The sequence below is a fragment of the Apteryx mantelli genome, chromosome 16 (assembly GCF_036417845.1).
Source record: "Apteryx mantelli isolate bAptMan1 chromosome 16, bAptMan1.hap1, whole genome shotgun sequence".
NCBI lineage: Eukaryota > Metazoa > Chordata > Aves > Apterygiformes > Apterygidae > Apteryx > Apteryx mantelli.
The window spans coordinates 21,484,831-21,510,308 of NC_089993.1; the positions used below are offsets into that span (position 1 = coordinate 21,484,831).

Below are 25,478 nucleotides of genomic sequence, written 5' to 3' on the forward strand. Positions count from 1 at the left end.
TCCACAGTTTCCAGACAGTTTGTTTATTGCTTAGCGTGCATAGGATCAAGTGCTTAATGCCAAATGTTTATATCTGAATGTGAGAAGAAGACTGGCCCATATGAAAGGAATTTGTTGCTGTTTGTGCTTGTGGGGCAGCGATGGTATCTTAACAGGCAACATCTAGTACTCTGAATCCCAGAAAAAGTAAGTGGTGCAAGAAAGATCTTACACAAGGCTGGGCCCTATCAGCAAGTTCCTAAGTCCTGTTTGTCGTGTTAATAACTAGATTCACTAATTGTATTATCGCGTGTCATGGTTGTGGCTTCATGAAGAATGAAGGGACCCTGGGCAAGCTGTCACTTGACAGCTTAGTACGAGAGCACTATGTGCTTTGAGAGCTTTATACAAACAGAGAAGCATGGACCCCTCCTTGCCTTCCTAACCCCAGGGTGTCACTCCACCTACGGAGGAGGTGCTGGGAGACTGCCTGCCCAAGGCCACGTAGCCAGGGCCTGCCAAGCTGGGACTAATGCCCAGAACATCTTGTTCCCAGTCTCATGATTTAACTACACTATCATGTTTCCTCTTGAAGTTTTGCAAAGCTACTTCAGTAAAACAGATCTTCAATGTGGTTATGAGGGGCACTGAGCCTCCTGGGAAAGCCGTGGTCCAAAATAAACCAAAAGCCAAGTGAGTTAATTGCTTTGGTCTAAGTCCTGCTGGGAGCCTGGTTATAGTAAGGAAACAAAAGCCATGACCTCTGTCAAGTGAAATAGCCAGGTTGGGACGAGCACAGCACTTGCCTGACTTCTCTCTTCAGAGAAGTCTGCACCTTACCTTGTTCCAAGCTACTGCTAGCAGCCTTTTACCAGCACTAAACTTCACCCACTGCCAAGAGGAAATTCACTAAAGGTGACTTTTTTTTTTTTGTGCCAAGAATGGTACTGTTAAATGACTTGGCACTTCCTCCATGCACCTGAATCTTTATTGGAGTCTGGAGTATTTATTTCTGACACATATTAACAGACGTGCCCATCTGCAGCAAGAGCATTAACAAATCCTGAGCACAGAATACAAACAAAGAGTGCAAGGGCTCTGGGAACCTCCCCCCCACACACTCTGTTTATGTTGTGGTCATTCAGAGGCAAAAATGCAGAAGTCAAAAGTAGTCTGGGACCTAACAGTTCTCATTCAACCCATGAAGCAGCACAATTGCAGCACAAACTCTGGTGTCTTTTAGCGTCCAATAGGCCATGACAATATATCTGCTCTTGTGTCTTAAGGACTTCCTAGTCTACTCTCAGCACTACCTGCCTTGTAATGTTTCTTTTCTTGTTCTTCTGCTTAACAGCTTCCTGCTACCACTGGTACAGTATTGGTTCTGATCTCCTGGCCATATACCTAGAAGCATGATGTTTTCAAAGCTGCTCTCTGCCCTGCACTTCTTGCTGGGAAGTACTTTCCACCTACAAGTAAGCAAAACTACTTGTTAAAAAGAATTAGTGATTTATGATTATATAGCGGTATTGATTTACACAAGCTCTATATACCAAAGCCACAGCCTGATGCTGACTCCATGAGATTTATTACAGGGTTTATTAGACAGAGCTTCTTCACAGTGAACATTTTACATTGAGGTGGGGAGGACAGCGAGGGCTTTTTAGTTCCTTCCTGTTTTTGATAAAGAGTAGAACATAGCTCAGTAAGTGACAAATTAAGCACAGTGATAGCAGGTCTGCCATCAGCGGCCATTAGGAGGTAATGGGGTGCACTGCTTATTCAGTTTCTGCATCACTGTCCAAGTCAAGGACATCCAGAGGCTGTACGCGGAGGGAGTCATAGTTAGGCGGAGGGGTGCCAGGCTCAGGGGGCAGCACTTCATTAAGATGAATTTCATTTCTGGGAATAGGACTGGAATCTTCATGCTGGAACCCGAGGTTCGTGTGAGCTTCCACCAGCTCCGACACTGTGGGAGGTGCATCTGGGTACCGTGCCTGGGCTCGTTTCTGCTTCAGGCCCTTGCACCAGCTGATGATGTTAATAACGGTGATCCACAGAGAGTCAATGATGATTTCGCCAAACTCTATGAGACACAGCACAGAGCCCCCCATCCAGAACCCAAACTGGCCTCCCAGGCTTGACAGCAGCCAAACGATCTGCAAACGGGAAAGGAGGACAGTGAGGTAATGCAGACCCAGTCTGTTCTCTGATAAGCCCCAGGCATTTACTGTGTTTTGATGTTGATCTAGGGCAGTACAGGTGTTGATATTACCTAGTAATGTTTCTGCTGAGTCCCTCATTTTGCAGGTGCTACTCTGTAAAGGTTGCATGCTCCTGCGAAGATGTCTGACACTGCTTCTCAGTGACCTGTCTCAGACTGACAATGGGGAAGAGAGGTGGGAGGGAATAATAAACAAGGGGCTATGAATTAGCTGATGAAGGCTACTTCTGCAGCCCCTTCTTTGCAGTGGATAGGGCAGGCAGCAGCATAGAGGTACTCAACATTGTCCTTGTGAAGGGCATCTCCAGATATTCTAACTAGTCTCTCTGGGAAGCTGACTACCCTTCCTAGGCCTGCGTGTGTGACTTATTTCAGCATATGCTTGCTGGGTGTTGTGTTGTGGCATCACACAGAAAGAGCATCTAATCCTGCACTCACGGTTGTGGCAGCAGACTCTGAGATTGTTCGGTAGTTGTATTCCTGGAAGTAAATGTTCAGCTTGATGATTCCATTTCTGTAGGAAACAAAAAATGACTTAAGAACAAATTCAAGCCATAAATGTCCCATGTATGTACTTAAATGCTTGTATGTTGGGAACAGCTTCTCAGAGCAGTGCTGTAGGGGACAGTTCATAACCGTTTCCACTCAAATTTCTGCCTGTTAGGTGGAAGAAGTAAAAAAAAAGCTACTGACTGCAAAATACATGCTGGAAGAGGGAGTTTGTTCTCAAGTACTTCACAGCCTGAATCCTCCTGAAGAAAGACTTGCGCATCTGAAGCTTCTTTGGAGCTTTTTGCTTTGTGTTTTCCAGCTGCCTCAGTTGGTCTAAAAGGGCTACTGCCTCTCCCTTCAGTACCCCACTTCTCGTATTCTTGTGTCCAGAGACAGAGCGGCTGTGTCATGAATGACTGCTCCAGTCTGCCAGGAACAAATATGCATGTCCTGTTTAACCATCTTACTCTGAGTTCTGTCCTGGAAGCAGAGTACGTCAGAGAGATTTTGGGGGGGTTTGCTCACTATGAAGAACTTGAGTATCTTTTTTTGTTTTTTCTTTAAGATCCTGGTGTGAGGGAGGTGCTGAATTACAGCTTTGTAGCTTTCCAGAAGGTTGTTTTGTAATAAATGGCTTAATATTAGGCTTCTAACATTAGCCTTTTGTGCTAACACTAGGCTTCTAAACCTCCATGAGAACTGACTTTTCAGACGTAGCGAGCAACTCGCAGTGAGTGTCATGGGAGCTGTCTGTGCTTCCCTAAATCTGGTCATTTCTTATTGCCTAGATTTCTCGGTGCCTAAATTTAGCATTGAAATATAAACATTTTGGCCATTGTCTCTTCTTATAATCCTCTGTCCTGGTGCCTGTTTCTGCCTTATTCTCTGACATGCTTTTCTGACAACAATATTATTCTAGGGTTAGAAAACTCTCATAGGAGCTTTGTTCCTGGTTCTTCTGTTTGATCCAGAACTTGGTCTTTCTCACAGATGCTGTATCTCTTGCTCTAAGTGCTTTTATTTTCATACAACTCCTCCAACAGCATTGCTGTTCTGCTGATTCTGCTCATGTCTGCCAGATTTCTTGTGGTCAGCCTCTTGTTAATGCTCCAGTTAGCACAGGACCAGAAAACTGGTTTGTGTGTTCATCCTTGGGCAAATGGATTGCAACTGCTGACACCCTCCAGGCCCTGCCTTGGCCAGCACACCTCATTCTGGGTACCTAGGTCTAGACAAACCGATTACCGTAGAGTTCAGGATTACAGATCTGTTCAGGAAGTAATCCTGACTTCATTTCTCACTGATACTCGGCCTGACGTTCCCAGCACAAGACTGTTATTTCACATTAACTGCACGTGGGTTAAACCAGCAGCCTCCTCATTACAGGGGGTTTAGCATTTGCAACCAATATTTATGAAACTGTTTCCTGTTTCTCTATTTTTTTTTTCCCCTTGGGGAAGATGCCTCTTCTTTTCCCCATGTTTCAGGGTTTAGGTTATCAAAGGATAATTCAGTCAGTGTCAATTTTGTTGACACTGTGTCCAACCTATTGCTGCTGCTGCTGTTGGAATATTCAGAGATGTAAGTATAAAAGCATGAACATTATGATACAGGAGCTGAACACTGGAAGTTCACGGATTTCGTAGCTTTAAAGCCTCCAAGCTCCTATATGCAACTGATGGGAGGTGCTGTGTTTAATGTTCATTTTAGTTTAACTGCACATCTGGGTTTTTGTCTTACCTAGTTTGTTACTATGGAGAATACAGAATATGCATGAAGTGCATTTGAGATTTACTTTACGTATCTTCCAGGAAAGCATGTGCCAAGTCTTGTTCTCTCTCCTGCATAAGCACATGTGTGCTCTGGCTGATAGCCAAGGTTCATGTCAATCTAATGTTAACAGGCTCATTAGAGAAGATAAAGTGGTTGCTCCTTTCACTTACCTGTCCAGAGTCACATTTGTTGACAGATCCCTTTCATAAGACAATATATGGAAAATCCAATCCTAGGAAAATAAAATTTATTCAGAACTGAGAAGCATCCTCTCTAAGCACTTGCCTGGGCTGGAACCCCAGGAATAAAAAATCTGTGCTGAACATTCTTTAATACAGCTCTATTGGATTAAGAACACTCCCACTATGTGATTTGTCTAAGAGTTACAACAGGTACTCACACTGCCTCGATCTGCTCTGTGCTTGCATTCACTGGTGATGTCGAGTGCAGAACAGCACTGCAGCTGCATTTTCCATCAGTGCAGTGAGTCTGTAAGTCACACATGCTTGTTTACCCACTTGTAGCTCCTACATTTGGCAACTTGTAGATGCCTTCGGACAAGCACGCTTTCGCTATGGCTGCATGCGTGCTGTGACAGCAGTTACCCTGGCTGTAGTTTTACCAATTCCAGTATTAAAGATTAAGTTTTCATGTAAGGGATATGTGTGAAGTCCTTGGTGCTAGGATAAGTTAGATCACCATGCCTGTTTAAAATCTCCTTTGAAGTTGATTACAACCAGTGAAGTCATGAGACCTACTGTACCTAGTAGGAGATGACATGGGAACACTGTCTGCACAGAAGAGGATGTCATACCTTTATCTATGATGCTGTAAGAATACTGTGTGGCAAACACTTAGCAAGAGAGAAAACAGTCATGCAAGCAGTCCTGTAATGTTTATGGGTAAAGAAAGAGAGGTAAGACTGCATGTGTAGCTTTGACACTGCCTAATCTTTAGCATTTAATGAGTGATCCAAATGGAGTATTCATTTTCTCTTTAGCGAGCCCATGAGATCTTATCACATCTTATCTGCCTCAGACTACGCTTGTGTGTACAAAGGTGGCTCTGTTTCTGGTTGTTCTCTACTCCTGAAAGAGCATGAAACCACACAGGTGCCATATTCCTTCTCAGGAAGTTGTCCTGGTAAGTGGATTAAACAAAACATACTGTGACTGTGAATTAGGCAAAATTTATAATGCAACAATGAAGCTAAGCACTAGTTCTCTATATTTTGGCCAGCAAACTCATAGAAAGAAAGCCTATACCGTGCCTATTCCGTATTTGCATTACATGGGAATGTGATTACTCATCTTTGGGTTGTTAACTGTTTAGTGCAAGACCACAAAAAGGAAGTGCCAATGTTGGGGGGATGCCACTCCTTGTTTGTTTCATGCACTGGAGCTAGTCTTTGCATGCTGAAAATGTATAATTTAGCAAAGAGGTGCTTGCTACCTGAACATTAACTCTAAAAATACCAAGTGATTCACATGGTTAAGAACATCTAATTATTAATGAATGTTTTAAAACAAGAAATTGGTGTTACCTCTGAAGCTTCAGATGGCCAGTCTGCCATAGAGATGGTCATTTTATATTGTGTGTCACTAGAAAGCAGAAAGAGGAATATGAATCAATACAAAATTTCCCCTTCTCCAAAGTCATTGGAACTTTAGTTCTGTTTCAGATAAGCAACCCCAAAAGATTTGCTGCAGTTTTATAAAGGTCAGAATTGATGGGAGACGAAATGCAGGATTCCCTCCACCTTTAAAGCTGCCAGAAATAGTTTGTGTACTTACTTGCATGTTTCCTTACAAGAGTCAATACAAAACTGTCTGTGTCTTATACTTGATCTCAGGGATGAATAGCAATATGCTGTTTGGTGAAAACAAAAAATCAAAGCGTCTGTTTAGATGAGAACCCAGCTTATCTGGATTATATTATTTGTATTTAAAAAAGAAATATTTTAAGTATGAGCCTGCTGTGCAAGTTTGCTTTCTTCCCCTCTAACCTTCTTTTCCTCAAAAATTCAGGCAAAGCGATTAGACAATTTAATACTTTTCTGCAGATAGATAGCTTTTACAGAGAATCAGTATTTTAGGTACAACCTTTGCCAGTTCCAGCAGTATGATGGTCTTTTGCCTATATCAGAGTATTGCAATGCAGCTGGCATTTTACATTCCTTTTTCCATAAGCTGCTGTTGCGAGAGAACGAGACCTCTCAAATGGTCTGTCCAGAGCAAACACGACTGATTGCTGTTAGACTATGTGTTTCCTTACAAGAGTCAATCGTGCCTACTTATATAGGGATGGGCAAGTTTATTTCAGGACCTGAACTTTTCATGCTTGGTGACCTGAAGTACTACACATTTCTTTCTTTTTTTTTGGTGTCAAGAAGTTTCTGCTATCTTCCACAGTGCTTGAGCCAGCTTGAGCCAGCCTGTCTTTCTGGGAGAAACCTGAACTAAGCCAGTATGGAAGCTGAGATCCCTTAGCCTTTGGTCAGCGCCAAGAATTCTCCTAGTCTATCTGTCACTGACCCTAACAGCCAAGGGAAGAATTTATATAAGCAAAAGCAATTCACTTGTTGCACTTGCAATACTAATAAAACATGCTCCCTCCCTTCCTGTGTGCCAATACCTTTGGGAAGGCTGTATAATTAGTTTTGTTCATGTTCTTACCCCAACCTGGGTTATCTTCATTATTGCAATAATTTACCCCTTCAGGTAAAGGAAACATATAGTGACCACATCCACAGATTTCAACCATGCGATTTTGGAAACAAGAGCGCAGACAAGCCTGAAAAAAGGGAACAGGGAGCTGCTTAGAACTGGGATATACTCTCATGGTGATCTCTGTGTTGCACTATGTTGCTGATGTTTATATACTCTATGAGAACCTAGATATCTTCCTCTCTTTTGCACTGAAGAGATGTTTTTTGTAGTTACACATTGAGAGAAAACTAAAGGTGCTCAGGGAGCCAGTTCTGCACAGTGTGCTACACTGCATGACTTGCTGTTGCAGATGGAAGTGAGCAACTTCTTCAGCTTACACATGTGCATCTCTAAGTGCCATGAGAGGCTATGGAAATAAGTCCCAAATGACACTGGTTTTACAATCTGTGATTTCAATGGACAGATGATGGAGGTAAATAAGCTATCATGTTTACAGTTGCACTGCAATTACATTTTTCTTTACATTGCATTTTTACTACTGCTCCTCCAGATTTCAAATTATATTGTAGTTGGGAGCTAACTGGGGGTGATTCACCTTACAGAAGTCACAGAGAACTAAACAGCCTGCTCCCAGTTACACAAGAAATGCTCATTTCTTAATTATTTTGGAGTTCCAGGGAAATTGTATGGAGTTTCCAAAAAAAAAACCCCAAAAACTTTTGTTCTATTACACCCATAGACACTGCTGTTGTTCCCAGGCTTTATATGACATATTGACAAAGGGCTGGTTCTTACTTTAAAAGGCCAGACTTTAAAAATACTTCAACATAAAGAGCAGGTTTTAGAAATCCAGATTATCTTATCTGTGCATCTGTTTCTCTCCATGAAAGGAATACAGCTGCAACTTCAACAGCATATGATCCTGGGCTGCAACATTATCATTAGCTCAGTGAGGCATGAAGTTAATCATCAGATATTGGAGTGGGATTTTTGATGAAACAATGCACAAAGCAATAACAAAGCTTATGAAAAGATAATTAAATTTAACAGTGTAAGCTGGGTGGAAAAATCAGAGAGTTCTGTGCACTATGAAATGCTTATAGAATTCACTATAATCAGAGAGTGATGAAAAAGTTTGATTTTGTTGAGAGGTCTCTGAAGTGACATGAATTATGTGGACATAGAACCTGAATCAGCATTCAGCAACTTCTAAGTAATAATGCAATCATTTCAAGTATTTGCTTAAATATTATACAAGCATCTTAAAATGTAGGGTAAAGTGGTCCAATTGTTATAATTATATAAAGGCAGAAATATAAAAAAACCTGGCAGACCAAAACTCTTCACCTTGCCTGAGATTTATTCTTCAGTCATTTGTAAATAACCCCAAAATTTTTTTGATGTTTTCTTTATTGCCAGATCTCACCCTTAAGAAATTTGTCTCCATTGTGTTAAAGCCTTTGTTACAAATTAACCAGTGCTTAATGTCTACACTGTATTTTTATTACAGATTCAAGGTTACAAACACTCAATTTTCTCATCCTAATTTTGAAGGGAAGAAAAGACAAAGGTATGTCTTCATTCCATATCCAAAATAAGCATGCATTTTCAGTGTTTAAAAAAAAAAAGACTTATTTCTCTTAAAGAGAAAAGGATTACAAAAGAACTGAAGTATTCAGGTGAGAAATGCCTTCTGTATATTTAGCCCCTGTCAGAGCAGTAGCAATATTGCTTGTGTGCACAAAATGTAAGCTTCTTTGCACATTAGAGCAATATCATGGTTAAAACAAGGAGCAGAATAGTTATCCAGATAGTTTTATCCTCCCAGAGCATCCAGAGCAGCAGGAAACATCCTATTTTATGAAAAGTTGTCACATTAAAGTCTCAGCAAAAGCTTTCTAGAATTGCAGTAACCGTTTCCCTTGCAGGAAGGCTCTTGAGATTATTCCACACTGAATAGCTTTGCTATTACAATTACGGTAGTGCATGAAGTTATGCTGATTGCTCAATAATCCCTTGAGTTTAAAGAAGTTCTCCTGATGAACATAGGTAATGATTAGATGTCTACCTCTTGCCAGTTGATCTACAGATAATTAAAAGATTTCAGTCGATCCCCAAAACTGCAAAAGCTAAACATATTCTCACAGTTGAAAAAGAAATTAATTGCCTTAATGACATTGTATGATCAGTTACTCTTTTAAAGGAACCCTGAAAGGGCAAAAACTGATCTGTAGCCTATTGCTGTGCAGGTGGGCCATCTGAAGTTGCTTTACAGATCCCAGGTAGGGACTGGGAGCTCTTCACTCTAAACTGACACACTGGAAGAAATACTTTTCTAGTTTTTCTTAAGATACTAAGGAACTGGTATGAGCCAAAACTAGTAAAAGTTTCAGTACGTTTCCAACACTCTCAGGTCTGCCTTTCTGGATACGTAATTCTAGTTCTCTAATGGTCCATAATATCTCCTAGGGAAACCAGTGCAGAGAGGACATGAGGAGCCAGGCTTGATGAGTGCGAGAGATCTGATTAGTTATGTTTAAGTTTTCATCCTCTTAGCTGAAGCAGTAACTGATCAAAGCATGATAATAAATCAGGTTGCTCAGTAAGCCAAAAGAGGGGCAAGCAAGGCTGAAGAACGCATCAGGGGAACAGAAATGGATGTTTTAAACAGAGGGACCAAGTTCACCCTGTTGTTGCTTTGTTTTGTTTTCAGGATGAATGGGAACCCTCCGCTTTGGGGAGCTGAATTCTGAGGCAACAGTGTGCAAAAAAGGGACCAGCATTAAATAGTGATCATATGTAGAGGTAAAAACATTTTGCTTTTTCGTCTGCAAATTATCACTTTGCTGGTACGTCATGCATACCGGGATCCCATGCAACAACAGAGACTCTGGGAGATTGCTGTGTTATAGGCTTTGAGAAAATGACAGAAAAGACCATCTTCATCCCTCTCAAAATGAAAGAAAACTTCATACCTGCATAAGGGAAAAATAACTATTGATACACATTCCTTGCATATGGAGCAGTTTTGATGCAAGAATGAAGACTGAATACTATACTAAACAGTGCTGTCTGCCAAAGCAATATTCCTCATCTTTTGATGTAGGTTTTATTCCTTACATCATTAAGTTTTGATCCTGCAACATACAGGTATTTCCATTGGATTCAATGGGATTGTTTCCAAACCTGAGGCTACTGAGTGTTCAGACTCAGGTCTTGATGCACTGCCAGAAAAAAAGAGTTCCTGTGCTTAGGTTATGCGTTCTACTTTGTTTGCTGATCCTCTAGTAATACTGTGTGCTAATAATACTTTTAGTTGCTTTGAAGATTTTTCCTAAACAACCTTGTTTGATTTGAAAACATGTTTTACCTGTATGGAATAGGAAGTATTATATTCACTATATAGGTTTTTTACTGGGACATCAGACCCATTCATAGTGCAGTCACTGTAGGGATAACCCATTCGTTCCAGTTCATCCTGAAAGAAAATTGAAACAGCAAACTTATGTATGTTTAAGTTATTGCTCCTCCCTGTGTCCTTAGTCCTAGTTGGCCAGAGGTTCTGTAATTCCTGTATTCCCTGCTGTCTTTGTGGAAAAAAAATCAAAGAATCATAGAAGGAAGAGCTGAAAAATGCCTGAAAAGATACAGCTATTCCACCAGGCCAGATCAAGAAGCTATAACATAGATGATGTATTCAAGGACACAGTATTTAAACAGAGTTGCAGTTCTGTCACGTACATTTTCTATGGGAGCCATTTTCTACATCAAGCAGAAAAGACCTTTTCATTCTGCTTCCCTCCTCCCAGTGATTTGTCTCTTAGAGATGAGTGATGGACTCGGGCTGTCCAGCCTGCCCTTGTCCTGTCGTAGGTGCCTTTCTGGCCATTAACAAGTGTAACTGGCCATCTGCAGGGAGGAGTTGTTGTGGCAAAAGCTGGGTGAGGTACAGCCCGCAGAAAACATCAATAGCTAACCAAAATATACACCATTTTATTCACGGAATTTGAAAAAGAAATGTGATACATGCTGACTACATGTGCAGTTCCAGGAAGAAAATGGTGACAATGGTAACTGTAGTAGAATATCCCAGCTAAAGAAAAGGTTCTCTTTTCAAGTTGACTGTACCTCTGGGAGAACCTGGGGGTCAAGAAAAGGTGCCCTAACCAGAGGTGCCAGCCATAACTTGGGTCTAGTGTGAAATGTCAACAGCATGTTTTAGCAATGAACCCTCTGACATACTACAAGAAGAAGGAACAGTCACTTGAGCTCAGTATTTTGGCTTTACTAAAGCACTTTGCCAGGACAGTTACATAAAAGTTTCCATAAACTGTTCCAGTCCATAGCTAGCATATACCTTGACTCTTTTGGTTTGAGCCAGTTCAGCCAAGACTGAAAAACTTGGTTGCAGTCCCATCAGATAACATTATTCTCAGACAATTTGCTCTAGAGGAATGCCACACATACCACTAATACGCCAATAGAGGTTTCCGTCCCAGCCATTGCATAGATGCCCTGATCCTTAAGAAATGGGAAGCTCTTCTGTTGATGCAGCATTAGCCTAGCCCCAGCAGCTGATGACAGGTAGGGGATATAGTCTTGCTGGCTGATGTCCAGAATTAACTTCAGCCCTGTGACACCAAACATAATATTCAGAACATGAAATGCAGAATTGTACTGAAATGTAAGTCTTTGGAAAAACAATGAGAATATTTTCTTCTCATCGTGCACAGAAATCTCCGTTCCCTGGGGGAAGATACTGTCTGTTATGGTCAGTGTTACATGTGCATAAGTATGCATGATGGCAAATGCACAGAATGGAAACATCTGATTGTTCAGACATTCTCTCAGATACTTCAGCTATGTGGATGTTTTTTAAATGTCATTACATTTCTACTAATTGTAGTCGTATTACTTTTTTCTGTGCAATGCATTTCCCTTTGGGGGCTTTATTCCCTTCTGGAAAACAGTTGTTCCCTGTTGTAGTGCTCTAGAGAAATAGAAATCATAAATCTGTTATATGTTAAAAAAAAAAAAAATTGCTGCTGAGAGACAGAATACTTCACAGCGCTTCTGTTCCTTTAATTCCTTCTTCTTCAGCAGAGCTTTTTCTTACCAAACTCAGCTCCAGGGTTGGAAGAATTCAAAGCCTCCTCATCCATGCCCCAGTTAAAGATGTAGCAGTTCCCATGGTCTGGATGATAGATTTGGGTGAAATTCCTGAAAGAATCATGCATATAAAACTATGACACTCAGGGGAAAACTAAAAGGTTATAAAATAATGGCTCTAGTGGGACAGGTTTTTGGCAACTTGGTCTAGGATTCACTTTAAATTGCTTAACTTGTTAAACACCTGTATTAAAAATTTCAGCTAATATAATTTCAATCAATCTGCTGTTGAAAAACAGAGAAGCAAGGTACTGGCATGTTCTGAGACACAGCCACTGAGGGTAACGCTTTGTCATAATGCAAAGGAATAGTCTGTCACAGGTGAGACAAAAAGAAATAATTGCTTGATCTGAGCTACAGTAACAGATTTGGTTGGTGTTGTATCTAGTTCTTTAATAATTGTGTTACATTCCTTAAAAAGGTGATATTGCTTGCAAAACTTTCTGCAGTCTGGGCTGCTGTTCTGCACTCACATTTCTCAAAACTGGGTATATAAATTTGCCATTCACAAGAAACAGCAATGGGTTAAATGCATTTCTCAGAGCCTTGTGTAAAACGTGATGGTGTAACTGAGGGCTGTACTTCTACGCAAGTGGTACACTGACTCAAAACCTGAGCTGGCAGCTGGTTATCACTAAATATTCAGTGAAGGTCTCACTGGTGGTGTTAGTCTCCATAGGTCATGAACAAAATGGTCCATCCAAAATTAAAATTAATTGTCTTATTTCTGGGTCTTGCTCTGATGTGCAAAGTAAGGGGTGTATTGTCTTATCTGATGGTCTGAATAATCTGGCCATAGCTCTAGAGGAGCCAGCCTCACGGCTAGAGCTCATTGCCTCATTCCAAGTTCTCATTCTCATTGCTAGACTCACTGACCCAAGACTCTGTGAAAGGCTAGCTGGAGGATGAAGAACTACAGCAGTCAGCAGCGTGCTGTGTAGGGGTGTCCTGCACCAAAAGATAAGGAGTGTATGCCCCTGTAGAGAAGCGTATCATTAGTGTGTTTTGGCACGCAGTTTCCCCTCAGAAAGAAAGAGGGGAGAAACGTGGCCCCAAACTCTTTCTGAAAGAATACACAGATCAGTCACTGGTGCCCAGGTTTCTTGCAGACTGACTCTTCATTCATGAAGAGTCATTGCTGTCAGAAAAGCAAAATAAACATAAACATGACTTCAACTATTTCAGGGCCTTTCTTCACAGGCAAAGGCATCAACATTGCATAGATTCTCTGTTTAAGCTACAGAGACAAAACTACATTATATAATGGGGCAAGTTCCCAGGTCAGAGCCCCACAAAAAAAATCTGCCATTTTTAAGCCACCAACAACTCATCTTCTGACAGCAACAGTAGTGGATAAATCAGCATTACATGAGACATTTTTACTTAATGCAAATGGAAGAAATAAAATTAAAAAGATCAGAGGCCAGCCATATAGGTACAAAATGCATAAAATTCCCGCAGACTTCAAGGGCTGTCAGTACTAGCTAAACTACTGCTGACCCTGCAGTTCTTTAATATATTAGATTTATATGTCTTCCATAGCACATCTATCAATTAATAAGGAAAGGAGTTAATAGAATTTTGCCAACAAATTCCTCTGTCATGCTAGACACACTCTCTCTAATTCAGAATAAGACTGGCAAAACTTCTTGTGAATTTATCTGCTGATTGTGAACTGTTTGCTAATAAATACAAACATCTAAAGTAAGATTCCCATCAGAACTTCACCAATAAAGTTTTCTTACTGGCAAGTAAGAGCCTATGACCATTAGCATTTTAAGCAGGGAAAAGTGAAGAAGTTCAAGCTGATTAAGATGTAACTTGAATCTGCTTCCAGAAGTAAACCTGAACTAGCTGGTAGTAGTACATGGATGTAAGCAGAGGTTATACGAGCCCACTCAGAAACCAGATAAAGCTTAGGTAGCTTTTCTATCTAAAATTAACCTGAAGTCTAAAACTCGAGCCAGCTCTATCTCAAAATACACCATTTCAACCAGCATCACATCCAGAAACCCTATGGGAAATGTTGTTAGATTTAAGAACAAGCAGAAATCTTTTTATCCACTGATAATATACCTTAAAAAGAAAAAAAAAATGCTGCCATCCCTTTAGCTGTAGCCGTTCTGACATGACAGGAAAAGGCGAGAAGTTCGGTATACACGTACTTGTAGTTGCAGGGTTCGGCCCCATAGAGACATGCTAGGATCATGTCCTCTGCTTGGTAGCCCATCCTAATTCTTTCCTGCAGCGGGACTTTGGAGAGGATGCTCGTGGACTGCAGAATGTACCACTCGGTCACCGCCTGCGCCGCGCTGGTGAAGTTCCTGTAGATGCAGTCGTTGGAGCCCTGATGGCTGCACTGGAGACACACAGGAGTTAGGTCTTAAACGGTGAGCTGGCTTCGAGAGAAGACAACAGGAAAACAAAAGGGAACATACAAAGAGTACTTCCTTTCCTTCTATGCCTTCAGCCAGCCCTATCTGCTTGCTCTTGTGGAACCGAAAAGAGGTAAGGCCAGAAAGGCACTGCGGAAATGGCTGTCAATCACTGTGTCTGTTCACTTCTGCATGAGGAACTTGTTGATCTTACTGAAATCATTATCTGTTTTGCAGCTACCTAAATTCATCATGCACTAACTTAACATGGCTCCTGGCTGGGTTCCCTGTTATATTTAGGGCACGATCCTGCTGCAGGCCCCACATGCAGAATCCCAGCAGCTTCGGTCAGATGTCTGGTGTGCAACCTGTAGAAGGATCAGGACAACCCCCCCCCCCCCCCCCAGTGAAATTTTAAAAACTGTTAAAACAAAATACCTCTATGCTGCCTTGCTCAATCTCTCCTCCCTCCAGCCCTGAAGCCTTGAAATAAGATACCAGAACTGGTAAACTGCGCATGAGTTACATGTCCCTGTACTGCAGAAGCTGCTCACAGGCACCAGCATGAGCAAGAATTCCCTCGGCTATATCATCTGTGCATGCCAGCTCGAGCAACAAGTGGATATGAAACTACAGTGCTCCTCGAGCAACTGCCAACTGAGACAGTAAGACTGTTCTTGCAGGGATGCAAAGAGCCTTGCCTTTGGCCAGGGCCCTGGGCGAGCCGGCGCTGACACACGGAGCAGGCAGCTGGGTATAAAGAGACACCTCGAGGCCTGATCTCCGCATTACATTCCAGCAGGGCTTGTCCAACACACCCTGCCTGTCCTTCCTCCCTTCCCCTCTTGCTGTTTTTTGCAAGATGTATAGCTGCTCTTGTTACCATGGGACCCTCACTTACCAGTTTCACTGCTAGTTTGTATTTTTTTTCTTCTGACGTTGTGTTGGATGTGACAGGAGAAGTAGCAGTTTGGTTCCCTGGGCCAGTCTGGTTGGTCTCAAAGATATCCACAATGACAGGATGATCTTTGTCGTGCTCGTCAATGAGGACCAGAGGTATCTGGTTCCACAGCCTCAGATCTAGTGTCTGGGAGATGTTCTCACTGCTGTTTAGTGGCAGGGGCAAGATAGAGTCCCCTTGCGTGGGCTGGAGGATCCTTTCCAGAGCTGCCTCAATGAGTTTGTCTAATTCTTTCAGTAGATGCTTCACCTCTGAATATCTGCAGGACAAACAGCAGTTACCAGGTGGTGTAATGGTGGTAGCAGCATGAAACAGAATTTGTCATGCTATTAGACTGGACCTCAGCTTGTTTCAAAAAGATTTATTGGAGAACAAAGGGAGTCTCCACGCAAAGCACAACCAGTTTGAAAATGTGTATCCTAGCAGCCAGAAGTGGGGCAGCAACCAGACATAAAATTAACTGGAAGATAAACAAGAAGTGCTGTCCTGATGAACTTGCTGTACTTCACAGAACTGACATTATTGCATTTCAAACAATTCACTACTAATTTACACAAAATATCTCTAGCAAGGAGAGAGGAAAAAAACCCACACTTTCCTGTGTGTCAGCTGTAAGCATCTCATTTTGGACTACACTACTGCATGGATATAAATCTGAAGTAACTCTAACAAAATCAGTTACTCTTTTGAAGTTATTTTGGAGTTATAATACTGTAACTTGGAGCAGATACTAGTGTTTAACTAGCTCTTAATGACAGGCGTATAAGTGATAAGAGATATGTTCATGGAGAGGAAGAAGTAAAGAAAGGAATTGTGGGGAAAGATCAAGAGACTGATCTTGGCTGTGACAAGTTAGTCGTAACTTTAAAGTTTTCTCTGAGCCAGGCAAAGTTTACAGGGAGGCAATAACCATTATTGGATTATCTGATACAATAAGGAAAAACAGACAAACTTGCAGGTACACAAGCCTTTCTTTGGATATAAGCCATTCATTTTTATATTGTTCTGATTGTTTTTTACTGCCAGTTGGTGCCTCAAATGATAATTTTCATTGATGCTCCTAATACAATATGAGACAGGAACCGATCTACAGCATCTTATGCTAGCAATATAATTCAGTGTGTTAATGCACGATTGGATAAATTAGGCAAAGGAAAAACTCACTTGAAAGGGTTGGCGTTGCAGACTGTGACTGCTGGGAACTTCATAGTCTTAAATCCAATGGAGAGAGATGAAGTGACATTATAGGAGAGGTATGTGTTAATGAGGATACCCCATTGCCAGAAGACCAGAGATGCAAAGAGCAAAGTTAAGAAAAACCAGATGAATTTCTTCTTTGGCCCCTCTTTGATGATGCGTTTGGGGCCATGTGTGTTGGTGTTATCACAGTACCAGACCAGGAGCTCTTTATATGTGTAGCCAGGGCCTTTCTGGAGACGGTGCAGTGCTCGAATGAAATACTTCTTCAGGTTCATGTTGGTGTCTGTAAACATGAAAAAAAGATATCAAAACATCAATTTTAAGAAGCAGGAGTTTGTATTATGCCAAATATATTTGTATTGTCAACAAAGCAAAATTGGAATAATTATATAATAATATGACTGTAGATTTATAAGCTTGGAGAAATTTAGAGCAGATGTTCTTCAGGGTTATGCAGTACTAGTGAAACAACACGGAGCCCTTAAATCCTTGAGAAGGTACAAGCTGGAGATTTCTGCTTTGCAGTTTCAAAGTGGCAAATGTTTCTGTCACTTCCTTTTTGGTGTTCCTTCTGTTCCCATGAGGGTTAAGTTATTTAGACCTGTTTGAAATTTCTGTGCCTACCAGTTAACTTACAAAGTGCTAGCTTCCAGGCCATTTAGATGTTACAATAAATAACAATACACTGCAAGCTTTTTAGGAAGTGGATGTATTATGTGAAAACATGTACTTCTGTGCCTACAGCACATTCAGCCAGAAGTGGCCAGGAAGGCCAGGTAGATCATGCACTGGTGAGGGTGGGTGATCTGGGTACTGTGCTCCTGCTGCAATATGTTATATTGTACAGCTAATGGAGAAAACAAACGTACTGAGCTCTTGTGCAAAATGCCTTGGGTTCTGCAGCAGACTGATGTTCAGAGTCTGGTCTGCTGTACTGGCTTTTGTGCATCCTCCCATGAATATTACTTTTTAGCTGTTAAAGTCCACAGGACAGCAACTTTGCCTATACTCTAACGCTTGCAGTGCGCCACCCTTGGAGAGCCTGGAAGGAGCTTTCCAGTTCTTCCTTCATGAGAGAGTTTTGGCAGCACCTACCATGCATCTCCCCAGAGCTAGGGCTCCCTCAGCCGTACTGAGAATCCGGCCCATTAGACAGGGCTGATCAGACATATAGACCTACATGGAAAAATGGCTTAGCTTTTACTATTTAAAATTAGTCTATAATGGGATTCTTTGGGGGAAGGGACAGTATTTTGCCTCTAAATAAGTTTCATGTCACTGTAAAAATAATCATAAGTGCTGTTGCTACTGTAGACTAACATCACCTTAAATCTTTGTCAGCACTAGCTGGATCAAGCAGTATAAACACGAACTGTTTTCATGCAGCATTTAGGCTAATAGTGTTTAGCATTCAGGTTAGCAGGCTAATACAGGGTTTAAGAGAAATTTTCATAAAATGGATGAGGAAAAAGTATTACAGTGTAATAGCACATCAAAGGGGGCAGGAAAAGAAGATTTAGAAACAGTAGTATCTTTCTCAAGACTAAGAATACTGTTGAGTGCATATTGCCTGCCAGAGGAAGAACAATAGTTTGGTTTTTTTTCCCCCAAATTCCTTTGTCTTTAAGATAATATCGGTATGTTTCTATTGCTCATGTGAGGGATGCTGCATATTTTACATTCATATTGTGAGTAAATAGAACATTTTGTCCTGCTACTTCAAGTGAGAATTTGTTACTAAATCTTAATATCCTGAGGCAGGATTTCGAAACAAAACAGTTGGCTATTAAGAAAACTTTTCAAATTTAAAATGTAGGAGAACAGAATTAAAGATTAGCGCTATGCATAACGCAGCATCCTGGAAGAGAGACTGCTGAAATAATATGATAATTTCAGTAATCAGCAATGCATAAATTAGATCAACACAAAATTACTTGTAGATAAAATATCAAATGTACAAAAGGCCTGTGTTCGCAGGCCACAGGTGAAGAGGTAGCAACAGTGTCCTTCTGACTTTTCCAAAGAAAAAAAGGTAATACTGCTTGGTTTGGTCTGATTAGATGCTATTTTTCTTTTTTGCTTAGGCTAGTTTGCAGTATGACTATATCAGCACATGGAGCAAACGAGAAGAATTAATTCTTAATGAAGACCTTCTGAAGGATCTTTTTTTGGTGGGAGGGAGGGGAGTACTTTGGCTGAGAGCAAGATCTCCCAGTTAGTAAATACAAAGAGTTTGCTAAAAATATAAAATTAATTGGTTTATGATGTCTCACTCCCTTATACAAAGAGAGAAGATGATTCTCATTGCATTTCCTGTTATGTATATGACTCTAATACAGGGTTGCCTCCTTCTACTTAAAATCAGATACAGTTAACATCACGAGGTTTTGATTGCTTCCTGCATAAGGAAAGACCTGGGAAAGTAATTTAGAAAGCAGAAACTCCAGCTGCTTCACATTACGTGGATTTCCTACAAGATGTGAGGGCAGAATTTACTCTCTTCCGAGAAAATAAAAGCATTTTATTTCCCAAGGGAATGCCTTTCCTGGGACCTGTACCTCTGAGATCTCCAACACATCACCTCATTGTCAGCCTGTCTGCAGTGGATGCAGTGTCACAGCTGTTCCCATCTGCAGCTGCCTGCAGAAGGGTTTATTCACAAAAGAAGCCATATATTGCATTAGATGCTCACTGGCTTTTGTGCAGGAATATAATGAGAACAGGAGCAACTACATTACCCTCTGTTCAGATAACCATGGCTCAAGGAAAGACTTGCAACATATAGGGGCTTTTTACCCCAGCTCTCCTGCTGTTAACTCTACGAACACTTAGTAACCTGAAGTCAGAAACCTCAGGATTGGTCTTTGTTTTATAAAACAATATAGCCAAAATGCATTTCAATCCAGAGAGACCTGCAAAGCAAACTAGTAAATATTTCCCCCCTTTAAAGAAATCCAATAAAAGATTTAGATTAGATTAAAATTTAAAACACACCTACACTTCACTGGGCAAAATCCAGCCTTGCTGGACCTGACTGGCTGCATGCCCTGCAATCTGTGTTTGCTCTATTGCTTACAGGCTCTGCACTGGCTAAACACTGAGAATTTGGGGTTTGTTTCTGAAATCTGCTACAGAAAGGATGCCAGGTTTGTCTGTACAGATCTTTGTCAGTTGCTCATCACCTTAGAACACTGGAAGGAGTAGTTATTTCTTTTTATATTATTTCATGAGGCTGAATTTTAACTTTTTTTTTTTCTGATGGGTATGTTGAGACAGATATTTAGGGTATGGGGAACATGCATGCAGAATAAAAGCTTTACTTTCATATCTGAGTAAAATAAAGGAAAAAATTAGCAGCTGAGTATTCTTAATCTTTTTTCACAATTTTGCAGGAGCCATTCATACACTTATTCTCCATCTTGAATTTATTTCCATTTAACTGCCTAACCTGAGAATGCGCTTTGCAAAGTCACCGGTATCTTGCTGGTGATAGCAATGGTAAAACACTGTGATAGGAAAGGAAGACCTGCTTCAAATCAGTTTTAAGCACAGTTTAGAATGCCTTCCAGCTCACTTGACTGTTTAGCTCACTAACCCTAAAAACAGTGTGCTGAAGGGCAGCATTTTCACATTTTTAACTTATGTTCAATCCATGCTGTGGAAAACAAGATTAAACTACATTTAGATATGTTTTAAACTGATTCAAAACATTTTTTTCCTCAATGTCAGGTGTACTGGAATCCTTCTTTGCACGAGTTTTACCCACCCAACCTTTGCTCCATCACACAGACACAGCAGAGTATCTACAAAAGGGAATACAGGTATTGGGACTGGGGGTTGACTTATTAGTTATATTCTAAGAGCTGAGTCACACAGGATGCATGCAGGATTTCTGGCTCTGTCGTGGTAACACACTGATCACAAAATTAAAACAAAAAAAAAGTTAGCAAAGTATGCAGGCAATACAGCCAAGCTAACAGACACAGTCTTTTTTGCAAAAGACTTCTTAACATGGCAACAGAGTGAAATATCTAGGTTTACCCCTCCTTCAGGCATAATCAGTGCTTTTAAAGGAATGTTTGTTTGATAAACAACATTAAGCAAAAGCTGAACTTTACCATACTTGGATGACATTTTTTCAACATTGTCCTCATTTTAATATTTGTCTTCTTACCTTTATTTCTAGAATGTTTCCAAATAGACATTTTTGTTTCTCACTGCTGGAAGCTACTCTGTCCTAGGTGCCTTGCCACAGATCTCAAGCCAAAGCCTCTCTTGCTCAAGAGGCTCCGTTTGCTCCGTGCACACAGGCTCAGAGTTCAAACGCATTAGCTATTCTAGCGGGGTACCTCACCAGTTTCAGCGCGAGCCTGGAGGCTGCTCTGCACTCTCCCATCAGCAGGCTGTACCCGGAGCAGACAGGTGACAAATGACAGAAGACAAGACCCACCCACCATCGCTGCAAAGACCATTTGTGACCCCTTCCCAAAATCCCAGCCTGAGACAGCAAATAGAGCCTGCAGTAGGACAGGGGCCAGGAGGGGAGAGCTGAGGATTCATAAGGTGATTCCCACTAAATGGAAGCTCACAGTCCGACTCCTGCGGTAGGGTCACATATAGGGCAGTGCTTGTGGTTAAAAAATCTGTACTTGCTGCCTTCCCCAAATCCACCATTATATACAGAGCATGCTAAGTTGGAGGTCCTAGAAACTTGGTAGCTCCAGCTGCTGCTCGCTGGTTTTATTTCTTGCTTGGTTGTTCCACTTTCAAGGCCCAAATTAGGGCAGAGGAACACGCGCCCGTTAGGCTCCTTCATTCCTTCTCCTCATTTGCATTTTTTCTCATCACACTGCTCAATTTACAGGACTTGTCTCTAATGTACTGGTAAGAACTGACTTCATTTTCCTGTCTCAATAAACTGTAACAGCGCACTGCTGCTTCTTTATAGTCCCGAGGGTCTCTGCGGTACCCGCAGCTTGCAGCGCACTCGGCACGCACGGACCATACCAGCTCACACTGGATCCTCTCTGGTGAGCCATCACTGCTTCCATCGCTCTCCGAAGACTGCTCACTTTGCTCCTGGCTGGCCCTTGTCAGCAAACTGGTATCACCTAAAATTACTTTGGGGAATCAATCTGAGGGTCACAAGACCTCTGCAGTGCAGGGGTTGCCACGTGTACTTTCTCTGGCAGCATCCACGTCTGCGTGATGACCAAAGCCATCCTAGAAGTACTTTGTGGCTGGTTCTAACATGGTTTGCTTTACACCGTGAAGGAAGTGTTGTCACCTTCTTCCAAGGGCCATGACTCCAGTCTTACTCCTAGCATCATCCCAGGTGAAACTCCTCCACCTTACAGGTGAGATCAGACTTCCACGTTATGAAATTACTGTGTTGACTGTGTTTGGTGTCCTGTGGAGGTTTGCTAGTGTAGTTCCCATTCAAAGGAAATAAGTATATAAATAAAACTCAGCACGCTCCTGCCAGGCGTGTGGCAGAAGACTCCAGGGTGGTATCTAGGCCGCTAAAACCATTCCAACACTTACTACTTAGGCCCGTAGTACTGCGATTATTCAGTATTTTCTTTACTGAGCTACACAGTAGCCATTCCTCTCTGATCATATGCCATCTCCAGAGCCTTATGAAAAGACTGTAGCAAAACAACCAGCCTTGTTTTCCTAGAGAAGACATTTATACTAGCTAATAGTACTTATGCAATTTAGTGGAAAGTTTTTTATTTCATCACAAGTTTACAAGTTGGCAGTTAAAAACGTGAAGCAGCAGTGTATATTGTGTTGCTGAGCAGTGAAAAACATTTACTGAGTCTGTGGGGTGCAGATAGCCCAGCAGAGGCTTTGCTTTGCTGGTTCTGTGCGAAAAGACAGCAGCCGTTGCAGCTGACTGCCCGTTCGACCGCCCATGGCCTCCCTGCCGACCTGCGCAGGCACAGGTGCCTGCCCGTCTTTGATACGGATGAGGGATGCACATAAAACTGGAAGACTTTTATTTAAAGTCAGGAATTTTAGAAAGCGTCTGACTAACTTTCCGATCTGGCTGACAAACCCTGCGTTTCCCATCGTGTCTCTGTCACCCAGAACAATGAAGAACCCACATTCCTCACATGCCAGCACAGATGGTATTGCTGAGAGTTAAAACTGCTTCTCATGCAACGAACAAAATGAATCTTTGAACACGGAGGAGCAAAACGTTCAGCAACTCCCTCCCCAAGCACAGCTTTCCTATTCTGCAATTTGCCTGTATGTCCCAGAGAGGGAGCATCCTTGGACGTAACTCCAGGAGGGAGCAGTTTGGGGCGAGTGGTGCCTTTCCCAAAACAAAGGAAATGGACAGCGAAATACTCAGAAAGTCACGGTCTGCTTCCATACCTTTTATCAGGGAGATTAAAGTATGAAAGTCTATGTAAACAGAGGTTAAATAAGAATGACTACACCTGACTGCACAGTATGCACATTCAGAATACCGTACTGGCATGAAAACTCGCACGGTTGTTGCCAAAGCATGAAAAGGTTGGATGACTTCATGTCTGCACCAGTAAGTTAATTACAGAAAGACACTATGACTGAATGAAAGGTTTCCATTCCACAAAAAATGTCAACAAAGAAAGATACTTAATTATTTTTTCTCCTTCTATAAATGATTTCATGGCTTTCAGGATGGTAAACCACATGCTTTACTGCGAGGGTCAGAAATCCACTTGGTAACATTCAAATTCTGTCATTTTATCTCATCCCTGGAGCTTCCTACAGTCTTGCTTTAAGCGCTAGCATAACTCACTTGTTTCCTTCCTCCCCCAAATAATATTGCGTGAGGAATGTTTTGAAAGCTCATACATGCTTGTATGCAAAAAATTACTTTCTCAAGTGAACAAATTTGCAGACCGAGGTCTTGATTTACTTTGCAATGACATTTACACTGCGTCTGTAGCTCTGCATTCCTCTTCTTCACATGGCTTATCATTACTGGAAGTTTCCCGAGCTGCAGATTTCTCTACTAGCCTCTATAAAATGAAATGGATGTTGTGGCTCTGCCAGGAGGGTCTTTGGGCCGTCTGCATTCGTGCACGAAGTGAAGGAAGACGGTAACGCGAACCTCAACCAGAGAGCACTGCTGGTTGTTCCCAGTACTCAGGCACTTGACAGCTGTCAGGGCCGAGAGGCGAGGTCCAGGCTCGGGCATCCCGCGCCGTGGCAACGCCGGAGCCAGAGCCGGCGGGGGGGATGCAGGTATCGCCCCCAGTTCGGCCCTGCCACAGCCGCTGGCAGCTCGCGGCTCCCCAGCCCTGTGCCTCGCCTTCCCCTCGCAACACGCGGGCGTCCCCCCGCTCTAAGGCGAAGGTAACTCACTCAGTTCTAGTTACTGAGGGCAATTCATTCAGTTCTGTCCTACCCTGAGGGGATGAAGGCGCAGGGAAGCGGTTGTGCCCTGCGCGGCCGCCAGGTGCGAAAGTGGTGCCTCAGGGATTCCCCGAGGCCCCGTGAGGTCGTATGGGCGCCAAGGTGGCGCCTCAGAGATGCCCTGATGCCCCGCCAAGGTGGCGGGGGCCAAGAAAGTTGACAAGGGCCAAGGCGGTGCCTCAGCGACCCTCTGAGGCCCCGTGAAGGTGGCAGGGGCCGAGGCGGCATCTCAGGGGTGCCCCGAGGCCCTGCACGGCCGCCGGGTGTGAAGGCGGCACCTCAAGGGCGCCCCAAGGCCCCGTGAAGGTGATGGGGGCCGAGGCAGCGCCTCAGGGACACCCTGAGGCCCCGCACAGACGGTGACAGCTGCCTCAGCCCCCACAGGGGCACCCCAAGGCCCCATGAAGTCGATGAGCGCCAAGGCAGCACCTCAGCGGCGCCCCGACACCTCACGCAGTCAGCGGGGGCCAAGGCGGCACCTCAGGGACGCCCTGAGGGCCTGTGCAGCCGGTGGGGACTAAGGTGGCACCTCAGGGACGCCCCGGGGCCCCACGCGGACAGCGATGGCTGCCTCGGCCCCCGCAGGGGCGCCCCGAGACCCCGCGAAGTGAATGGGCACCAAGGCAGCGCCTCAGGGGCGCCCCGACGGCCAGGGCCCGGCCCCCGGCGGCGCCGCTCGCGCTGCCCGGCGGCGCCGACGCCCGCCCCGTGCTCCCGGGACCCGCGACGGGCGGCGGCGCCGGCTCACAGCCTCCGGAGGAGCCGGCGCGGAGGGAGCCCCGTGGGGACGGACAGACCCGGCCGCGGCCCCGTGTGCCCCGGCCCCGTGCGCCCCGTCCCTACCTGCCGGCCGCGCGGCTCCCCCGGCGGCGCTGCGCGCTGAGGCCGCGCCGGGCCGGGCCGGCCGGGCCGGGTGCTGCCGCCGCCGCCGCCGCCCCTCCCCGCCCCGCCGGGCCCGCCCCGCCGCCGCCGCCGCCGCCCGCCCCGCCGCCGCCGCGGAGCCCCGCAGCCCCGGGGCAGCCCGCGCCCGGCGCGTTTCCCCCCGAGCCGCGGTGCTTCCGCGCGGCCCCGCGGCCTCCGGGGAGCGGCGGCGCCGGCCCCCCAACGCGGGCTGCCTGCTGCCTGCCCGCTGGCGGCCTGGTCCCTCCTGCTCCCCTCCGCCCGCACCCGCGCGTCTAGAAACCTCCCTCTGTGGGGCTCCGGCCCGCGGGAACGTTTCCCGG

The 25,478-nt window shown here is 43.7% G+C and overlaps 1 protein-coding gene across 1 annotated transcript; it reads right to left on the minus strand.

Annotated features, from left to right (window-relative positions):
• Window positions 1-1,548: 1,548 nt before the first annotated feature.
• Window positions 1,549-25,171, minus strand: SCNN1B (sodium channel epithelial 1 subunit beta). The gene is made up of 13 exons (XM_067306143.1): window positions 25,099-25,171; window positions 16,807-17,125; window positions 15,583-15,901; window positions 14,472-14,665; window positions 12,254-12,357; window positions 11,605-11,768; window positions 10,508-10,615; window positions 7,144-7,261; window positions 6,262-6,337; window positions 6,012-6,069; window positions 4,639-4,700; window positions 2,642-2,717; window positions 1,549-2,138 (listed from the first exon to the last, which is right to left on the minus strand). Exons 2-13 carry the CDS (start codon window positions 17,115-17,117, stop codon window positions 1,758-1,760), a joined length of 1,971 nt encoding a protein of 656 aa, XP_067162244.1. The 5' UTR covers window positions 17,118-17,125; window positions 25,099-25,171; the 3' UTR covers window positions 1,549-1,757.
• Between the last annotated feature and the right edge of the window lie 307 nt (window positions 25,172-25,478).

Bases quoted from the DNA above. Each gene is read 5' to 3' on its own strand.
- SCNN1B (XM_067306143.1), bottom strand. From the start codon at position 17,117: ATGAACCTGAAGAAGTATTTCATTCGAGCACTGCACCGTCTCCAGAAA. The intron at 15,902-16,806 runs GTGAGTTTTTCC...TTTGTCCTGCAG, and splicing joins TGCAACGCCAACCCTTTCAA to ATATTCAGAGGTGAAGCATC. The intron at 6,070-6,261 runs GTAAGTACACAA...TCTGCTTTCTAG, and splicing joins TCTTGTAAGGAAACATGCAA to TGACACACAATATAAAATGA.